Source organism: Peromyscus californicus, unplaced genomic scaffold, assembly GCF_007827085.1.
Source record: "Peromyscus californicus insignis strain IS unplaced genomic scaffold, ASM782708v3 Scaffold_18__1_contigs__length_77618521, whole genome shotgun sequence".
NCBI lineage: Eukaryota > Metazoa > Chordata > Mammalia > Rodentia > Cricetidae > Peromyscus > Peromyscus californicus.
The window spans coordinates 29,874,063-29,895,007 of record NW_026294480.1 but is presented as its reverse complement, the minus strand read 5'-3'; the positions used below and the strand labels follow the sequence as shown (position 1 = coordinate 29,895,007).

The window sequence follows — 20,945 nt, the reverse complement described above, 5'->3', positions numbered from 1 at the left end:
GTGTCTATAATATCCTTTGTCCTTCTCTTCTCAGCCTTGCAGACTTCTAATGGTCAGCTCAGTCAGTCATAATAAAATACCAGACTGGAAAACTTAACCAACAGAAATGTATATTCTCATAGTTCTTGGTGCTGGACGGTTATAATCAAGGGGATAGCAAATCTGGTTTCTGGTTGACCTGCTACATTCTCAACAGCTATTCTTTTTGGTCTTGGGAGGAAGGTAAAGAAAAGTAAGCATATATTATCTAGAGTCTCACATTCTTTTGTTCTCTTATTCTGTTGGCTAGGTCTTATTATGAAACCCAGGATAGTCCTGAACTTGTGATTCTTCCGACTCAACTTCTTAAGGACTAGGATTACAGGCCTGCACCATCCCACCCAGCTTTGATGTCTCTTCATAGAAGAACATTATTTCTATGGACTCTTTTGATCCATTTTAACCTGAATTACTTCCTTAAAACCTCACTTCCAAATATAGCCACCCCAGAGGTGGGGCTTCAGCATAAGAATTCTGACCAGATACATTCAATCCACTACCAAACCCACTTTCACATGTCACAGTACTCCATAACTTATCACCTCTTCATCTTGGTTCCACAGAAGTTTGTGTTTCTATAGCACTTTATGGCTTAGATATTTGCTATGGGTTTTGACTGCCTATATATGCTTAAAAAGAAAATAATAGATGAGGGTACTACATATGTTCAACAGATCAAATCTGTTCACTTGTATTATTCAAACCTATCCTTTTTACTAATGTCCTAACAATATCTGAATTTATCATTATGATTGTACATTTGTCAATTTCCCCTTGTAATTCTGTGTTTACCTGACACAAATAGAAATACCTCAGATGCTCAAAGTATTAGGGACTGTCAATTTTTCCTAAAAAGCAAAATGTTCCTTTTACCATTAAGTGATGTCACTCTTACCACTAATTGTAATGACTACTTTTATGTGATGTCAGTTTTCTGACATGAATCATCTAACTTGCTCAGTACGTCTCTGCTTCATTCTGTACTTCTTTACTTTTAGACTTTCAGTGTAACTAGATTTAGATATACTACCAATAATATAATACAATCCCAAAACATTTTTCACTTCTGTAATTCTGAGAATTTGGGGGTTATATGTCAAGTTTAATCTGTTTACATCTACTGTGACTACTGACACATTTGTATTTAGACCTATCATCTTATCCTGTAACAACTATTTATGAAAATCTACATTTTTCTCCCTTTCTGCCTTTTATTGGAATCACTAAATGTTCTTGAATGACATATCAGGAGATTTATGCTGCAAATGACACAGGTAAGAAGATGACATATTTTCAGGAAAGAACTTGAAAACAGTAATAAAGTCAACTAAGGGCTGTGGCCCTAGCTCTGTAGTAAAAGGCCTGCCTAGCATACAAATGACCCTGGGTTCAATCTTTATCACCACAAAATGAAATAAATTTATAACTAAAGATAAATCTGCTTTTAAAAACTATTTTTATACCTATTTATTTGTGTGTTATATGTCTCTGTGCATGTAGAGGTCAGAGGGCAACTTTCAGAGTCAGTTCTGTCCTTTCTACCATGTGGTCCTAGGATGGAACTTGACTCACCAGGCTTGGAGGTAGGCCCCTTTACCAGCTAAGACATAGTCCTTGTCCAAGTCTGATTTTTATAATCCCCATGTGGTGGCTATTCCACTCATGATTAGCAATTTAGCAGGAAACTGTTCTCTATACTACTTTAAAGATGTAACTCCTCCGAATTCTTACATAACCTCTGAATACTTACTTCCTCTTCTCCTTCATCCTCTAATTCATCATCATCATCATCATCATCATCATCTTCTCCTTCTTCCCCGAGAGGTGGAGGTAAAGGGCCCAGGATATCTTCATCCACAGTATTAACTGGTTCTCCTACCGTTTTGGGGGGTAAAGGAGGGCCAATTAACTCATCATCAGAAGAGTCAGAACTGTCTTCACTGTCACTGCTGCTTGTGTCCCTGAAAACACAGAAACAGACACTCTTTGCTTCTGCTGCAGACCCTTTGCCTCTCTCTCCAGGGTATTTCTGGAGACAGCACTAAGCTCTCAGGAAATCCTACCTCTCCTTATAATGGGTAAGTTTTTCAATACGTCCACATTTGCAGTTCAAACACTAAATGAATAAATGTAGTATTCAAATATTACTTTATCTTGCCTGGCATGGTTGTTCACACTTTTAATCCCAGCACTCAAAAAGCAAAGACAGTTAGATCTCTAAATTTAAGGCCAGCCCAGTCTACATGGAGAGTTCTAGTTCCAGGCCAGCCAGGGTTTCAGAGTAAGACTCTGTATAAAAATAAAAAAATAAACAAAACAAAAAACCTTCCTCTACGTCTCTTACTCAATCACTATCCCTTAGAGCTTCATGAAGTCATTATCACCCATAAAAAGACAGGAGAACAGAATTCAGAAGAAAACTACAAAAAACTAACTTGTGAAACCATTGAGCTAACCAATGCCTCTATTAACTGCACTTAAACCAATCGCTGTCACCAAAGGAGCAAATAAAGCCTTCCATGTGAGGAAACTAGCATTACTCTAGAACTTTGGGGCACAAATCCTAAAACACAAAATATTTTCCAATGCTAATCCAAGAGTTACACCTTGTTAATTTAAAGCACTAAATACAGCCTTGCTCTCTCATTCTCACTAAGGTCTCTATCAAGTATCTACAGGCATTCTGAAGTCCACAAGCATCCAATATACTTATATTTCACCCCCAAAGAGCTGAGCAGCCCTAATTGTATAAATCTTTCAAATATCTCAAAAGATTAAAGTATCACTGACTTCTCCCTCTAGTAAGCTCCATGAAAGCAGACATTCCTATTTTGTCCATTGCTCTTCATTGGGCAACTAAATGATGTTTGATATACAGAAGTCACTCCATAGCTACTTGAGGAAAAAATGGAATTTTTTTTTTAATCTAGGTTTAATACTCTAAGGAATACAGTCTAACACACATGTCATCCTTACATATAGAGCTAGCAACTCTCCAAAAAAGATGTAATATGCAGTGACATCACTGTAGCCTTCTACTAACTGGACAGGGTAAGACAGTTCACCATGAGGGTCTTTGCTCTGTGGCTCGTCATATGGCTTGTCACCTCCTCAGAGGCTTCAGAGCACACCTTTCTACCAGTCACCATTAACCTACTTTATTTTGTTTATCTTTATTATATAATGTTGAATTATTATGTTTGATCAGCTAATTAGTTGTTCACGACTGTTATCTACTTCCTTAGTGCTCCTGCTCCAATATGAACATAGTGAGAACAGAGTTCTGACTTGCTAACTGCTATAACCCACTGCCTAGGAGTGTTTACCATGGAGGATGTTCAATAAATAACAAATAACAGCTGAATAACTTTATACTCAGTCATGCACACTGTCCTAAAGTCCAATTTTCCAGCTATATAAGAAGTCACAGACTTTTTAATGCAAGATTATCAGGCCATTGAGAACATTAAACTAAAATGCTGATCCTTAGCAGCTATGGTAAGTTAACTACGTTAACTAGTTCAAAAGTAAGCATTAAACTGGGAACTAAGCTGATCCATGTTAATTTCATGGTTCATTATCTATGCCTAATACTCCCATAAAATCTGGATGGAATGCATTAGCTCCCAATTCCATTTCTGGCTTTTTACTTCTAATATTCCCAGGCCAAAAAAAAATTTTTTTAATTTAACATATTTTCAGTATTCTGAAAAACAAAGTCCATGGAATTATGTTCAAAAACGTCGCTGATAGAAAGCAAAATACAATCCATGTTGAAAGTATCCCTTGATTCAGTGTGGTGCCAAAGCAGGAACTGGAGACTGAAAAACAGGACACACTGGGTAGTAAACAGCTAAGAGTCAAGTCCTCGCCTCTGTTTTCCCAGCAGACTGTTTACAAGACATTTGTAACTGAAGACTAAATGATGCCTATAATCCAATTTTAATTTAGGAAGTAAATTCTTAAGCAATACTCACTACTTTTGCTGTGAATTTCTTAGAAGAAAGGCAAATAACCAAACAGCTTCTATCTTACAAATCAGACAGTAGGTACATGACATTTCTCTGCTAACTGAAGTGATATTCCATTGCCTCAATGATACTTGTCTTTCATGTCAATAAAATGCTTCTTCTTGTTATCATTTTGCTTTTGGTTTTTTTATTGAGAAGGATCTCATAAGCTAAAATTACATGTGCCATCATGAGGTTCACATAACTTTTATTTTTGTTTTTGTTTTTATTTTTGAGACATGGTCTTACTCCATAGTCCTAGTTGGCCTGGAACTCACAAAGATCTACCTGCTTCTTCTTTCCAAGTGCTGGGATTCCTTTAAAGCCAATAAATGTGGAAGTATTAGGCAACTATCTTTTCCTAAACTAAATTTCAATAACATTCCAGATTTTTTAGAAACTATTTACATGTGATACTGACTCCCAATATACCACAAAGGCAAAATAATTAATCATCATCATCATCATCATCTAAGAATTATTTAAGAATATATAAAAGGTGAGTAGGATGACATACACATTTAATCCCAGCACTCAGAAGGCAGAAGCAAGCAGATCTCTGTGACTTTAATGCCAGCCTGGTCTACAGAGTAAGTGCCAGGACAGACAGGGATGCCTAGAGAGATCCTGTCTCAAACAACAACAATATAAAATATATTAATGGTCAGGCATGGTGGTACACATCTGCAATCCTAAGACTCCAAGAGATAAAGGCAGGAGGATTACTGTTGAGTTCCAGATCACTGATAGTTACAGAGCAAGTCTGTGCCTCAGAAATAAATAAATACATAAGTAAATAAACAAAAATAAGATAGTGCGTGTTTTTAGAGCACAGTTTGAGAAGGAAGTGGTTTTTGCTCAGGCTGACCAGAACTTCTGATCTTTCTGCCTCTTCTTCCTGAGGACTGGTATCATAAGCATGTGCAAAAACCAAGAGCTGGGAACACAGCTCAAAAGTGGAACATTCACCCAGCAGGCACAGCCCTTATTTGATCTCAAGTATATCCTTCCCAAACTGTGCTCTAAAAACTAGTGCCGAGTATGCCATAGTGGCATATAACGTCAATCCCAGCTACTTTGGAAACTAGAAACATAGAGAAGCCTCATCTCAAAAACACTGAACCTACCCTCAAAGTAAATAAAATGAAATGATCACCAAATCATAAATGCTGGAACATCCCTAGTATAAAATCTTGAACTCATATTAGATTCTACCATGTAATCACAAAGATGAGCCAGAAATAAATTTTAAAATAGCAAATAACTAGGCTTCTATTTAATCAAAACACATGGAACAAGTATATTTGTATCATTTTTCTCCTAAAACTCTATAAATAGTGGCAAACAGTTATTCAAAAGGGTATGATTTTTTTTCTTTTTGTTTGTGACGCAAAGTTAGATTTTGTTGTTGCTGCTTTTTACAGTTCTCGGATTCCAAAGCTGACTCTCGGCATTTTTACAACTGTCTAAAGTGGAGAAACAGTATAAATAAATGAATAACTACAAAGTGAGTTCCAGGACAGGCTCCAAAGCTACAGAGAAATCCTATCTTGAAAACCAAAAAACAATAATAATAAATAAATAAAACTTTAAAAAATAAATAAATGAATGAATAAATAGATAAATAAATAAACAAAATCTTTTTTGCCTAAATTAGATTATGAACATCTAGAAAAATGAGAGTTTAGGAGGAGAGAAGCCTTCTGAAAAATTCAGGCACCTGGGAGATGGTTTTGAGTGCTCTCTGACTGCACTTGAGCTCGATGGTCTTGGCTCAACATCTTCAATTTGTTTTCTTAATTCTTTCTCTCTGTTCATTTCTTCCTCTTTTTCTCTTGCTTCTGAAGATTAAAAGTAAAAATAATTTCCAACAGTTAGACTTTGGAATTTTTCAATATTAGGCTAAAAATTAAGTCACAAAAGAAAATGTGACTAGAGGAGCTAAGAAAGCAATTAATTAGTTAATTAATTAATCAGTTAATGTGGTTGGCACAGTGCCTACACGATGGGCTCAAAGGCCTGAGCCCCATCTCCAGAACAGCACAAACCAGGTGTGATGGCACACGCCCATAATCACAACACCTGGGAGATGGAGTTCAGGGTCATCAGTCTGGATTTCATGAAACTGTCTCAACAACAACAACAAAAAGCAGGGCTGGAGAGATGCTCAACAGTAAAGGAAGGTGTGGCGGCACACACCTTTAACCCTAAAGCTAGGGAGAGAGAGGCAGGGGAATCTCTGTGTGTTTGAAGCAAGCCTGGTCTACAGAAGGAGACCTCTAGCCAGGGCTCCATAGCAGTCACATCAGGCACATGACTGTAATTCCAGCTCAAGGGGGATCTGAAGTATCTATCTACAAAGATCTGCACTCACATGAACATACCAACACAGAGACACACACAATTAAAAACAATTTTAAAAAGACTTTAAAAAAGTGGCCACTGGGCTGGAGAGATGGCTCAGAGGTTAAGAGCACTGACTGCTCTTCCAGAGGTCCTGAGTTCAATTCCCAGCAACCACATGGTGGCTCACAACCATCTGTAACAAGATCTGGTGCCCTCTTTGGCCTGCAGTCATACATGCTGTATACATAATAAATTTAAAAAAAAAAAAAGTGGCCACTACATTATCAATAACAACAAAAGCTAAACAGCCTATTACAAAGCCACCAGGGGAAAAGTCAAACAGAGTTACAATGTGACATAGCAATCCTACTTCTAGGCATAGGAGAAACTGAAAAGAGAGTCCAGGAGTATTCGTTATTGTTTCTTTTGGTTTTGATTCTTTTGAGACAAGATCTAACTATGTAGTCCTGGCTGGCCTGAAGCTTGCTGTGCAGACTAGGCTGGCCTCCAACTGCCAGCATATCTCCCTGCCTCTGCCTCTGAGGGCTAGTATTACAGTCATGTGCCATCCTGCTTAGCTTTGAAAACAGGGGTTTTCAGAGGTAGTTGTTCACCCAAAATCATAGCAGCATTATTCCAAACATCTAAAATAAGTGGAGCAAATTATTCATCTACAGATGAAAGGTAAGCAACTTGTGGTATATATCCACACAACAGAACATTATAATTCAGTCTTAAAAAGGATATTCTGAAATGGATGAATGTCAAGGAGTCTATTCTAAGTGAAATAAACCAGTCACAAAAAAGAATAAATACTGAACACACCAATGCAAAATGGACAAAATAACCTACAACAGTCAGAAATCTATCAAAAAATATAATACTTAGGGCTGAATAAAAATTGTTATTATTTTCAAATGATATAAAGTTTCAGTTTTATAGGATTAATAGAGTTACAGAGATGGACTGTGGCTACAGCTATTCAGTATTATACACGTAAAAATTGGGACAGATGGCTCAGCAGGTAGAGATGCTTGTGGCTAAGCCTGACCACCTCAGCTCAATCCCCAAGACCCAACTCCTCCAAGTTTTCCTCTGACCTTTGTGCAATGGCCTGTACCTACTGCCCCCCATACACAGACTAAATAAATAAATACATAAATAAATAAATAAATGTGATTTTTTTTTTTTTTTTGGTTTTTCGAGACAGAGTTTCTCTGTGTAGTTTTGCGCCTTTCCTGGATCTCGCTCTGTAGCCCAGGCTGGCCTCGAACTCACAGAGATTCGCCTGCCTCTGCCTCCCAAGTGCTGGGATTAAAGGCGTGCGCCATCAACCGCCCGGCCGATTGTAAAGGTTTTAATGGGAGCTGGACAGTGGAGGCACACATCTTTAATCCTGCATTCCAGGATCTCTGCATTCCAGGCCAGCCTGGTCTACAGAGTGAGTTTTAGGATAGCCAGGACTTTGCAGAGAAATCCTGTCTTGAAAAATAAAAAACAAAGTTTTAATAGTTAAGGCACTGGAAAGATGCCTCAGTCAGAAAATGACTGCCATGCGAGTATGAGGCTCTGAATTTGAATCCCCAGAGCCCGTGTTTTTCAAAGTTGAGTTCAGGTGCATGTGTCTATAGTCTCAGTGCTGGGGAGGTAGAGACAGGCTGATCTCTAGAGCCTGCTGACCACCAGCCTACCTGAATCAGCCCACTCCAATTCGGTGACAGAGGCTCACTAAGAGGAGCTGTGTGTGGTGCCACACACCTTGAACCCAGCCCTTGGGAGACAGAGATAGCTGAATCTGTGAGTTCCAGGTCAGCCTGATCTACACAGTGTGTACCAGCACGGCCAAGACTAAAAAGAGACCTTGCGCCAAATAATAATAATAATAATAATGAGAAGAAGAAAAAGAAGAAGAAGAAGAAGAAGAAGAAGAAGAAGAAGAAGAAGACGAGATTGATGAATGAAGATATCCAATTCACCTTCTGGATTCTATGTGCATACATGCATACACACATAAACACACACACACACCCCCCAAATTTTTTTAAATGGTTGAACTGGCCAGGCATGGTGATGTATATCAGTACTCCCAATACTCCTGAGGCAGAAGAAGTACTACAAGTTCAAGGTCAGCCTTGAACTACACAAGATGCAGTATCAAATCAGGAAAAAAGGTTTAAGATGATAAATGTTATGTTGTATTTTATCACAACTTTATACACTGGAAGAGAAACTATCAACCTAAATGACCAACGGTGAGAAAAGAATTGAACAAAATTATTATATAAAGCATCTCAATATAGTATCAAATACAGGCAATAAAAATGGTGATGAGCATTTATATTATAGTCAAGAGGGCAAAATTGGATCTGTAGCCAACCTGGGCTACAGAGTGAGTTTCAGGACAGGCTCCAAAGCTACACAGAGAAACCCTGTCTCAAAAAAACAAAAAAAAGAAAAAAAACAAACCAAAAAAAAAAAAAAAAAAGAGGGCAAAATTATCAACAGACTGTTAGAATAAATCTCTTTTTTTCTTTAATTCATATTGATCCTGAGAGAATGTTGGGCTTCTAAGACATTTCCATTTGGAAGTTTGTCTTCTTGGCACAAAATGGCCTACTGGGCAAAGAACTGCCCTTTCCTCGACGGCTGACAGTACAAATGCAATGCTGTCCTTTTTGGACAAGCGGGACACAAGGAAAGCGACCACTGTATTCTGCCAAGACAGGGTAAGATGGCCTTTCAGAATTCCTGCTTCTGAAAATGGTCTGTCAGATACTTTAGGCCTGTAGCCAATTTGAATGCACCAACAATGCTGAGAAACATTAGGTGACTGTCCAGGCTGCCAGCTGTCTCAGTCTACTTTTGCAAGATTCCCAAAAGTTGCTTGCATCCATCTACCATTTCTCAGGTACCATTATATTCCTTCTCAGGTCTTTGATGGGATTGAAGACTAGCAGTTAACTAGTTACAACTTAGTAGATAGAACATATTAAGTATTAGATTCAGGTTCTTTAGGATAGGACACCTTTGGAATGATCTTTGTAACATGCCATTTACCTATGCTCTATACTTCTCTGAATTTTAGTATGTGTTTCTTGCTTGATATTGTTTGCATTGGTTGTAGTTCCATCTTATCTAGGTCATTATCCCTCATTATTCCTGGACAATATTTGATAACCATTCCTTTGTATATAGTCTTGTATTAGGTTAGAACTTTCTTATTTAGACAAAAAGAGGGAGATGTAGTGGGTAGCCATTCCAGCTTTGATCTGGAAGTTCCAACCCCCATTGAGACTTCGGCAACTGTCACGCCTACAAGGCGGGGCCAAGGGAGGCGCCTAGAGACCCGAGATCTGGATGGGCCAGCGCTCTCTCTCGGTTCCGGGACCCTGGACGGTGGAGGTGGGCCAAGCAGAGCTCCAGAGAACACCACTGGACTGCGATACACCTTCCCCAGACCCCGCGACCTACCTATCCCTTAATTTGTAAGTTACGCCATTAAATAAATCTCCTTTTAACTACGTGGAGTGGCCTTAATAATTTCACCAATACAAACCTACTCCCCACACATTTTTTTTCTTCCAAAGGTCTTGATATCAATTTTGGATAACTATTTCTCATATTTAATACAACTTTAAATTAGGAGCCTAACTAATTACTTACGGCTAATCTGTACTAATCTAAATAATAGATTCAAATGAATGTAATTTAGCACCTAAAAACTTCAGTCAGCACTCAGTAACCACTTAATTAGAAAGAAAGAAAGAAAGAGAGAGAGAGAGAGAGAGAGAGAGAGAGAGAGAGAGAGAGAAAGTAAATATCACAGTAAGCCAGGCATTGTGGTTCATGCTAGTTATCCCAGTGCTTAGCAGGCAGAAGTAGGATTATTATGAATCTGAGGCCAGCTTCAGCTACATACACACTGAGTTCCAGGTGAGCCTCAGCTACAGAGATCTTGTCTCAAAATAAAAGCAAAAGTCAAGACAACAAAATTACTAAAAATATGAATCTGAATATTTTCTAATGTAAAAATATTCTTAATATTTTCTAATGTGAAAATATTTGACTTATGTATTTATACCAACTCACTAGCCTACCATGTCATGAAGATTCACACTTTAATCTATTTAATAACAAAATACTAAGAAAACAAAATTAGATGTTGGCATTTAAACTATATTAATCACATTAAATGTTGACAATATAGCTACTATGGACCAAGCTGGGCACTCTAATTATGAAAGCAAACAAAAATAAAAAGGTTTAGCCTCAGGAGCTAGAGAGATGGCTCAGAGGTTAAGAGCACTGGCTGCTCTTCCAGATGTGCTGAGTTCAAGTCCCAGCAACCACATGGTGGCTCACAACCATCTACAATGAGATCTGGTGCTCTCTTCTGGCCTGCAGACGTACATGCAGGCAGAACTCTGTATACATAATAAATAAATAAATAAGTCTAAAAAAAGGTTTAGCCTCAAAACATAGAAAATATTATAAACTTACGATATTTTCTAAAGTACTAATGGCACAGGTATGAAATAATTCCAGAAAAAGGTAAGACATAATCTAGGTCAGTGGAAGATGTAGGATTTACCTAGAAAAAAAAAATTCTTGAGGGTTAAAAAAAGACTTTGTTTCTAAATTTTTCTTCAGCATTTTCTCTTTTCAGACTTTAAAACACCCACTGAAATCATATTCAAAGCCAAGGATGGTGACACACATCTGTAATCACAGGATACAGGAAGTGAAGGGAGAAAGATCAGGAGTTCAAGGCCATCCTCAGCCACACACCAAGCTTGAGTTATTCCCTTAAGTATGATTTCAGTTACAACGGCAAATTGTTTGTAAAAGCACCTGCTGCCAGGCCTGTTGAGCCAAGCTCAATCCCATGTCCTACATGCTGGAAGAAGAGAAACAACTTCTGCACGTTATCCTGACCTCCCCACCTACACATATACACACACACACACACACACACACACACACACACACACATACTTCTTCTAAAAGTCAGTGAAATTGCATATCAGCTTTAATTTTATAATCTTAATATAATTTAATGGCCAAGGTTGGGAGAACACAAAAATAATCTTTAACAATGAATAATTTCCCACAGAATGTGATTACTTCTGTATACACATAAATATCCCAAACAGCACACTAAAGCTAAGGAGAACCTTGGTTTATTTTTTTCAACGAATTGTTCAATAAAGATTCACATGTTCAGATCAGTAGAAGCCACAAAGTCAAACCAAGAATGTGGTGCTAGGCCAAGAAAGTTCAACACACTGAATTTATCCACAAACTTTTTTTAATGTACAAACCTTATAATTCCTCAAAACCCCTTAAGTAGTATGCATACATGCTTTAGAAAAAAAAAAACTTACAGAAATAAAAAAGGACACATAGCAGGCCTTTACAAGGTACTGTCCAGTGTTTTAGCCTACCAAGAACTTGCGGAGGATACCATATCCACCTGACAGTTTTCCTATCCAGTTTTCCTCAAGTAGAATGTGGAGTTGCTTTTTAACCCTAGGTTCTCCAACTTGAAATGCCAAGCTCTAACAGGTTGGGCCATTTAGAACCATCTCCAAATAAGAAGGATTTGATTATTAGAGCAGTATTTGGGCTGGTGATACAGACGCAGCTTTCACAAAGCCTTAGGTTCCACCCCCAGTATCACACAAAACCAGGCATTAGTGGTATACCTCTGTACTGCCAGCACATGACAAGTAGAGGCAGTAGGGACACGGCTATACAAGGCAGTATGGTCCAGGCCAGCCTGGGCTACATAAAAAGATAGATAGATAGATAGATAGATAGATAGATAGATAGATAGATAGATAGATAGATAGATATTACTTTAGTTCTAAATTCAATTTAATCTTCTCAAGTGTCTATTGAGAACCTACATTGAGCCAGGCGGTAGTGGCGCACGCCTTTAATCCCAGCATTCGGTAGGCAGAGCCAGGTGGATCTCTGTGTGTTCAAGGACAGCCTGGTTTACAGAGCAAGATCCAGGACAGGCACCAAAACTACATGGAAAAATCCTGCCTTGAAAAAAAAAAGAACCTACACTGCCAGGAACCACATAACTAATTTAAATTAAACAATCACTGTGCAAAGCATTTTGTATAAGACACTTAAACACAGGATTCCTCTGATAGTATAGATACCTATTAAAATCTTTGTTTGACCTGATTTTTGACAAAGAAGCCAAAACTGTACAATGGAAAAAAGAAAGCATCTTCTTTCAAATAGTACTGACATAACTGGATGTCAATATGTAGAAGATTACAAATAGATCCATTATCTATCGCCATGCACAAAACTCAAGTCCAAGTGGATCAAGACCTCAATATAAAACCAGTTACACTGAATCTGATAGAAGAGAAAGTAGAAAGTAGTCTTGAATGCATTGGCACAGGAGATCACTTCCTAAATATAACACCAGTAGCACAGACATTGAGAGAAACAACTAATAAATGGGACCTCCTGAAACTGAGATTTTATAAGGCAAAGGACATAGTAAATAAGACAAAACGACAGCCTACAGAATGGGAAAAGATCTTCACCAACCCCACATCTGACAGAGGGCTGATCTCCAAAGTATATAAAGAACTCAAGAAACTAAACATCAAAATACCTAACAATCCAACTAAAAAGGGCCTACAGAGCTAAACAGAGAATTCTCGACAGAAGAATCTCAAATGGCTGAAAGACATTTAAGGAACTGCTCAACATCCTTAGTCATCAGGGAAATGCAAATCAAAATGACTCTGAGATACCACCTTACACCTGTCAGAATGACTAAGATCAAAAACACTGATGACAGCTAATGTTGGAGAGGATGTGGAGTAAGGGGAACACTCCTCCACTGCTGGTGGGAATGCAAACTTGTACAGCCACTTTGGAAATCAGTATGGCCGTTTCTCAGAAAATTGGGAATCGGTCTTCCTCATGACCCAGCTATACCACTCTTGGGCATATACCCAAGGAATGCTCAATCATACCACAAGGATACTTGTTCAACTATGTTCACAGCAGCATTATTCGTAATAGTCAGAACCTGGAAACAACCTAGATGGCCCTCAACCAAAGAATGGATTAAGAAAATGTGGTACATATACACAATAGAGTACTACTCAGCAGTAAAAAACAATGACATGAGTTTTGCAGGCAAATGGATGGAACTAAAAAATATCCTGAGTGAGGTAACCCAGACTCAGAAGGACAAACATGGTATGTATTCACTCATAAGTGGATAATAAAGCAAAGGACAATCAGACTAAAACCCACAGCTCCAGAGAAGCTAGCTAACAAAGACGACCCTAAGAGGGAACGCATGGATCACCTTGGGAAAGGAAAATAAATGTGATCTCCATGAGTAAACTGGGTGTGAGGGGTGGGCAATGAGAACATAAGGGTACGGGATGGTCAAGCTGGAACAGGGATGGAATGGGAGAGCAATGAAAGAGATACCATGATAGAGGGAGACATCATAGGGATAGGAAGAAACAGGGTGCTAGAGAAGTTCCCAGGAATCCACAGGGATGACCCCAGCTTAGACTACTAGCAATAGAGGAGAGGGTGCCTGAACTGGCTTACCCCAGTAATCAGATTGGTGAATAATCTAACTGTCAGCATAGAGCCTTTCTCCAGTAACTGATGGAAGCAGATTCAGAGATCCACAGCCAAACACCAGGCCAAGCTCCAGGAGTCCAGTCCAAGAGAGAAAAAAGGGATTCTATGAGCAAGGGGCGCCAAGATCATGATAGGGAAATGTAGAGACAACCAAACCAAACTAATGGGAACTCATGAAGCCTCCACAGGACTGGACTAGTAGACTCTCTGCATGTTGGACAGTTGTGTAGCTTGATCTGCTTAAGGGGCCCCTTGGCAGTAGGATCAGGATCCATCCCTGGTGCATGAGCAGGCTTTTTGGAGCTCACTACCTATGCTAGGACACCTCGAACAGCCTTGAGGCAGGGGGAGGGGCTTAGACCTGCCTCTACTGAATGTACCAGGCTCTGCTGACTCCTCATGGGAGGCCTTACCTTCTTGTAGGAGGTAATGGGAGATGGGTTGGGGGAAGGGAGGCTGGAGGGGCAGGAGGAGGAAAGAGGGGGGATCTGTGATTGGTATGTAAAATGAATAGAAAATTTTTCTTAAATAAAAAAAAAAAACTTTGTGTTTGAAATATTTCCAAATACACCCAGATAGCATGGGTTGTTTTGTGTTTTGTTTTTATTTCATCATTGTAACTGACTTTTTTGCCAGGCAGTAGTGGTGCATTCCTTTAATATCAGCACTCGGGAGGTAGAGGCAGGCAGATTTCTGCGAGTTCAAGGCCAGCCTGGGCTATAGAGTGAGTTCCAGGAAAGGATCCAAAGCTACACAGAGAAATTGTCTCAAAAATAAAAAAAATTAAAAAAATTTTAAAAATTTAAAAAAAAAAAAGACCTTTTCAGACATACTAGAGTACAATGTAAAACACACTTTGTCCTAATGTTCCTAAAATCCTTAAGATTTCTTGAATGACAGGAACTGTCTTTTGTTGTTTACTAGGACCCCTTTTGGTCACACCAACATTTACATCACTAGAGTGAGGGAAGGCCCCTAGCCAGCCCCACTACTGTGGGAGTCATTCTATAAAAACTTCTGAAAAGTACTAGAGTTGATAGATCTAGACTTGCTGAACACGTGAGGAGAGTTTAAATAGAGACAGCATGGAAGCCCCATCCCTCCTGCACCCGCCTAACCCACTGAATCACTTCCTGTGGGTGTTCATCTGGACCCTCTAGATCAGCGGTTCTCAACCTGTAGGTCGAAAACCCTTTGGAAATGGCATATCAGACATCCTGCATAGCAGATATTTACACTATGACTCACAACAGCAGCAAAATTACAGTTATGAGGTAGTAACATAATTATTGTATGGTTGGGGTCACCATACCATGAGGAACTGTATTAAGGAGTTACAGCGTTAGGAAGGCTGAGAACCAGTGCTCTCGACTCTTAAAAACCAGTCCGCTTAATTGTTTCCCAGGGGATCAGACAAGGTCACATTCTATATCAATGATTAGCATCCAAAATTAAAGAAATCCTATGGCATCTCTAGGTAGATGACATCAAAACTGAACTGAATTACTGGACACTCAGTTGGTGCCAACAGATCACCTATTTGCTTTATGATGAGAAACTCTCACACATCCTGGTATTACAAGTATTAAGTAGGAAAAACAGTTTAGTTCATCCTTTCAGAAGAGTTGTTATTTTTCTGCACCCTCCCACCCCCCCACCCCCAGTGCACATGAAAATCGGAGATCAACTTCAGGTTTCAGTCCTTGCCCTCTACCTTGTCAAGTAGAGTACTTTTCTTTTGCCACTGAGTAGTACATCAGACTAGTTGGCCCCCAAGTTCCAAGGATTCTCCTGTCTCCATGTCATCTCGCTGTAGGGGCACTGGGATTAGAGCTGCATGCTACTATGTCTAGCTTTCCATGGAGACAGATACATATATACTATTAGACATGGTGGAACATCCCCATAATCCCAAATTTGAGACTAAAATAAGATGGTTGAGAGCTCAAGGCCAGCCTAACGTGACTTAAGACTGTCTCAAAAAACATGAACAAGGAGGTATGTCACTGGTAGAGCACTTGACTAACCATATGCAAGAACTGGGTTCAATCAGCTGCGTGGGAGGGGGCAGGCAATGGAAGAGGGGTAGATACATACTAAGATATTTATTGATGACATAACATGGCTAAGATTTACCTCAAAATATTCAGAAAGGAAAAGCAAATAGAAATAACACTAGCCATGAATGATTATAGTAGCTTATATAAATAGTAATACTTGTAGTTTTTAAACTTCTCATAATGAAATTTTTTTAAAAAGTAGTAGTAGTAGCAGCAGCAGCAGCCACCAGGTATGGCATCATATGCCTTTAATTCTACCACTTGGGAGGTAGAAGCAGATAAATTTCTGTGAGTTAGAAGCTAGCCTAGCCTACATACCAAGTTTCAGACTACATAGTAAGACCTTGTCTTTAAAAAAAAATAGGCGTGATTGCACAAGCCTTTCATCCCATAAGTTTCAGGCCAATCTGGTCTCCATGACAAGTTCCAAGACAGCCAAGACTAAATTGAGAGCCTGTCCAAAAAAACTATATATGTACATAACTGCCTTTTCATCACACATAAAAGGCTTACTTCCAAAGATATTAGTTTCAAGTTCACCAACCAAATTTTAAATGTTACTGCTAAATAATTCACCATTTTAATTTTTGAGCATTTTATTTATTATTTTTATATGTATGAATATTTTGCTTGCATGTATGTCTGGGCACCATATATGTGCAGTCTCCACAGATGCCAGAAGAGGGCGTCATATCCCAGGGACTGGAGTTCAGAGTTGTGAGCCATCAAGTAGGTACTGGGAATGCCACCCAGGTGCTTTGGAAGAACAACAAGTGCTCTTCATCACTCCCCAGCCCCACAATTCATCACTTCAAAACCAAAACCAACTACTGGGCACAGTGGTGAACTCCTATAATATTTGCTACTGAGAAGGCTGAGACCAAAGGATAACTTGGCTCATGAGTTCAAGCCCACCCAGGGTAACACAGTAAAATCCCCATATCTCCATCATTAAAATTGAATTTAGGATATGATCAAGATATTGGTGGAGCCGGGCGGTGGTGGCACACGCCTTTAATCCCAGCACTTGGGAGGCAGAGGCAGGCGGATCTCTGTGAGTTCGAGGCCAGCCTGGTCTACAGAGCTAGTCCAGGACAGACTCCAAAGCTACAGAGAAACCCTGTCTCAAAAAACCAAAAAAAAAAAAAGAAAAAAAAAAGATATTGGTGGCTCATTCCTATAATCTCAGCATTCAGGACACTGAGGTAGACACACTGCCAGAAGTCAAGGCCAGCTAGGTCTACATAGGGAGTTCCAAGTCACCCAGGATTACAGAGTGTGACCCTGTCTCAAAACTACAAACAAAAACAAGAAAATAAACAAACAAGACGAAACACATTAACATGACAAGTACTATCACAGCGCTGATTTAAATCCAGTAGTTCCCAGACTCCAGACCTTCTTCTAGTGTAAGAAAGATCTGAGTTAGATCCAAAGAAAGCACAGCACCAATGTCCTCTGAAGACCCTGAGGTGGGACCTAGAAATGCCAACCATCTGGTATCAAGCCAGGCTGGAAATAAGGCTTCAGTAAGTGTCTCCTACAGCTCATTAAAGCAGGGAGCCAACAGCAGCAGCCACATTCAGTGCATGTCACAATGTTCTATACTGTCTGGGTCAACAAGCAATGGTGACAGCCACCTCTGGCCCAGCCTTCCAAATACTGGTTCCGCTGTAAGCAGGAAAGAAAAAATGAAATGAAAGTCAGATAGAGGCGGGAAGAGAGATAATAAAGAAACTGCTATTCTGCTTCCTATCAATTGTAATAATAGTGAATCCTTATTTGTCCATAAAACACATTTTGTGCTGTTGTTTAAATCTTATGTGCATGAATGTTTAGCCTGCATCTATGCCTATGAATCACATGTGCCTACTATCTACAGGGACCCTAAGAGAGTATCAGATCCCCTGGGACTGGAGTCACAGCTGCCATGTGGGTGCTGGGAATTGAACCCAGGTCCTCTGGAAGAGCAGCCAGTGACTTAAACAGTGATTCGTTTCTCCAGCCCCCATAGAACACACTTTTACAAGATTCTAGTATGTAGACCTTCTTTATCCAAGTAAAATACAAGTTTTGTCATGTTTTAACCGGAAAATAAATGCTTGAAATTTTGCTTCAAAAGCAACCAACAATTACAATCACTTAACAATTCTGATTAAAGATGGATGTTTGTAAATAAAAACAAGTTTTGTTCTGCCTTATCACTGTCAACAATATTTAAGCCAATAGAAGGGAAAATATCTGTGCTTCTTACCCAGTGTTTTCCGGCTTCTTTCCACAGCTGTCCTTCGAGTTTGCTCAAACATGGCCTCCAAGTCAAATGTGCGAGCTTTCTTCCCTAGGAACAGAACAAACATCACTGTGACTATCTTGCAACGAGCTGACCAGAGAGAGGCTCTAGATACTCCAGGTTTTGTTTGTTGGTTTGGTTTGGTTTTTCGAGACAGTGTTTCTCTGTGTAGCTTGCAGCCTGTCCTGGAACTCACCTTGTAGACCAGACTGGCCTTACACTCACAGAGATCTGCCTGCCTCTGCCTCCCGAGTGCTGGGATTAAAGGTGTGCACCATAACCGACCAGATATAGGCACTTCAGTTTTACTGACTGATCAATAACCACTCAGTCTGTCTACCTGACAGCATGTTTCCAAGATAATGATAAAACAGTAAGGGGAGAAAAAAATACAAGTTTAATAACCATTACCCAAAATGCTTGGGACCAGAGTGTTTCAAGTGTCAAGAGTTGTTTGTTTGCTTGTTTTCTTGTTTATTGGACTTCGGAATATTTATACACAGATATTACTAGCTTAGCATCCCTAATTCAAAATATAAAATACAAAACTTTGGGGTTGGGGATTTAGCTCAGTGGTAGAGCGCTTGCCTAGCAAGCGCAAGGCCCTGGATTCGATCCTCAGCTCTGGAAAAAAAAAAAAAAAAAAAAAAAAAGACAAAATACAAAACTTTTTATTGTCAGTTTTTCCACAGATATAGCCTTGCATCATACCACAGGCTAGCCTTGAACTCACAATCCTCCTGTCTCAGCCTCCCAAGTGTTGGGATTATTACAGATATCCACCAACACAGTAAGCCAAAATCCAAAACTTTTGAGAACTAACATAATGCTCAAAAAGTACAAATTTTAGATTCTTAAATTAGGACTGTGAACCTATCGAACAATAACCAGCCAACTTTCTCATCCTCACCTAATTTAGCTAGCTGCCTATATCTTGAAACAACATTAATCTGTCAGAGATAATGAGAAATACCCATACTTTGACAGAAAAACTATCTGACTTTGGGATGCAATACAACAGTGCTTGTCTGGTACCACAAAGCCCAGGGTTTGAGCCATAGTACTGCATACACATGCCTGTAATCTCACAGAATATGGAGTCAAAGGGATCAGAAGTGCAAGATCACCCCTATCTATGCAGCAAGTTTAAGGTGAGCCTGGGATAAGTAAGACCATCTCTCAAACAAATGTATGAAAAATTAAGAAAATAAAAAGAAGGACAATCCTAGTTAGCCCATTCTATTCAAAGAAGCCCTTAAGAACAGTATGTCAGAATTCAAGAGATTCAAAGTCTGAGAAGGAATCAAGGCACTGCAGTTGACTTAAAGCAATGGTTCTCAACCTTCCTACTGCTGTGACCCTTTAAAACAGTTCCTCATGTTGTGGTGACCCCACCCATAAAATTATTTCATTGCTACTTCATAACTGTAATTTTGCTACTGTTATGAATTATAATGTAAATATCTGATATGCAGGATATCAGATATGCAATCCCTGTGAAAGGGTCGTTCAACCCACAAAGGGATTGCAACCCACAGGTTGGGAACCGCTGATTTAAAGGCAGCAACATGAGAATTAAGATATTCTAATGAGCTAAGAAAGAGATAGCCAGAAAGCAAAGATACTTCAATCCGATTACCAAGAACTGTATTGTTCATAAAAGCAACTTCCGTCCTTAACAAAGCTACCAGATTACAGTATATGCATGTTTACAACTGATTTCAGCCTTGATATCTACAACAGGGAAATCAATACAGCTCACATGAACTGGCAACTTAAAAAGTTACCAGATGCCGGGTGGTGGTGGCGCATGCCTTTAATCCCAGCACTCAGGAGGCAGAGCCAGGCGGATCTCTGTGAGTTCGAGACCAGCCTGGGCTACTAAGTGAGTTCCAGGAAAGGATCCAAAGCTACACAGAGAAACCCTGTCTCGAAAAACCAAAGCTACCAGAAAATAAATCTGTGGGTTGTTTTATGTATTGGATCTGGGGGTAGAACCTAGAGCCCTATGCTTACTAGTCAAGGGCTCTCCATTAGACTAAACCCACAATCCTTTGTGTTGTTTTAAAGTGCTACATGTGCAGCAATTTGTGACAGGAGCAGTTAAATATGTATATACAACTGGTAATATTAGTACATTATCATAAATAGAGTATGAAGTTCTCAAAGAACACTAAACATGAGAGGTGAAGCTGTAGAACTGGATCTGATTCCCCTACTTAAGAAGGGACAGAACACTGTTTTTCAGGAGATTACAAAAATAGTTTTATTCATGAAAATGTTAGGATCTGGGGAAATTACTCAGTTAGTGCTTGACACTCAAGCATGAGGCCCAGTGCTCAGAACCCCAAGTGGAAGATCCCTGGAGCTCCTGGCAAGCCAGGCCAGCTGAAATGTGAACGCCAGGCCCAGTCATAGACACTGTCACAAAAATATAAGCAGAAAACAACAAATGAAGATATTAGATGTCAACCTCTGGCCTCCACATGCCTGGACACAAGTCACACACGTATTATATGCACACATTCACAAATATTCTTTTAGCATTATTGATAAAAC

The 20,945-nt window shown here is 39.4% G+C and overlaps 1 protein-coding gene across 4 annotated transcripts in view; it reads right to left on the bottom strand.

Moving 5' to 3' along the window:
• Wdr70 (WD repeat domain 70) overlaps positions 1–20,945 on the bottom strand; it is a 237,096-nt gene that overhangs the window by 208,326 nt on the left and 7,825 nt on the right. For 3 of the 4 annotated variants that reach the window (XM_052743179.1, XM_052743178.1, XM_052743177.1), the window contains exons 4-6: positions 18,351–18,434; positions 5,770–5,890; positions 1,790–2,000 (exon numbers count right to left, since the gene is read on the bottom strand). In XM_052743179.1, coding sequence (XP_052599139.1) covers positions 1,790–2,000; positions 5,770–5,890; positions 18,351–18,434 — 416 coding nt within the window. Of the gene's footprint in view, positions 1–1,789; positions 2,001–5,769; positions 5,891–16,445; positions 17,768–18,350; positions 18,435–20,945 lie in introns of those variants that run through there. The other variant, XM_052743180.1, reaches the window with a different exon arrangement.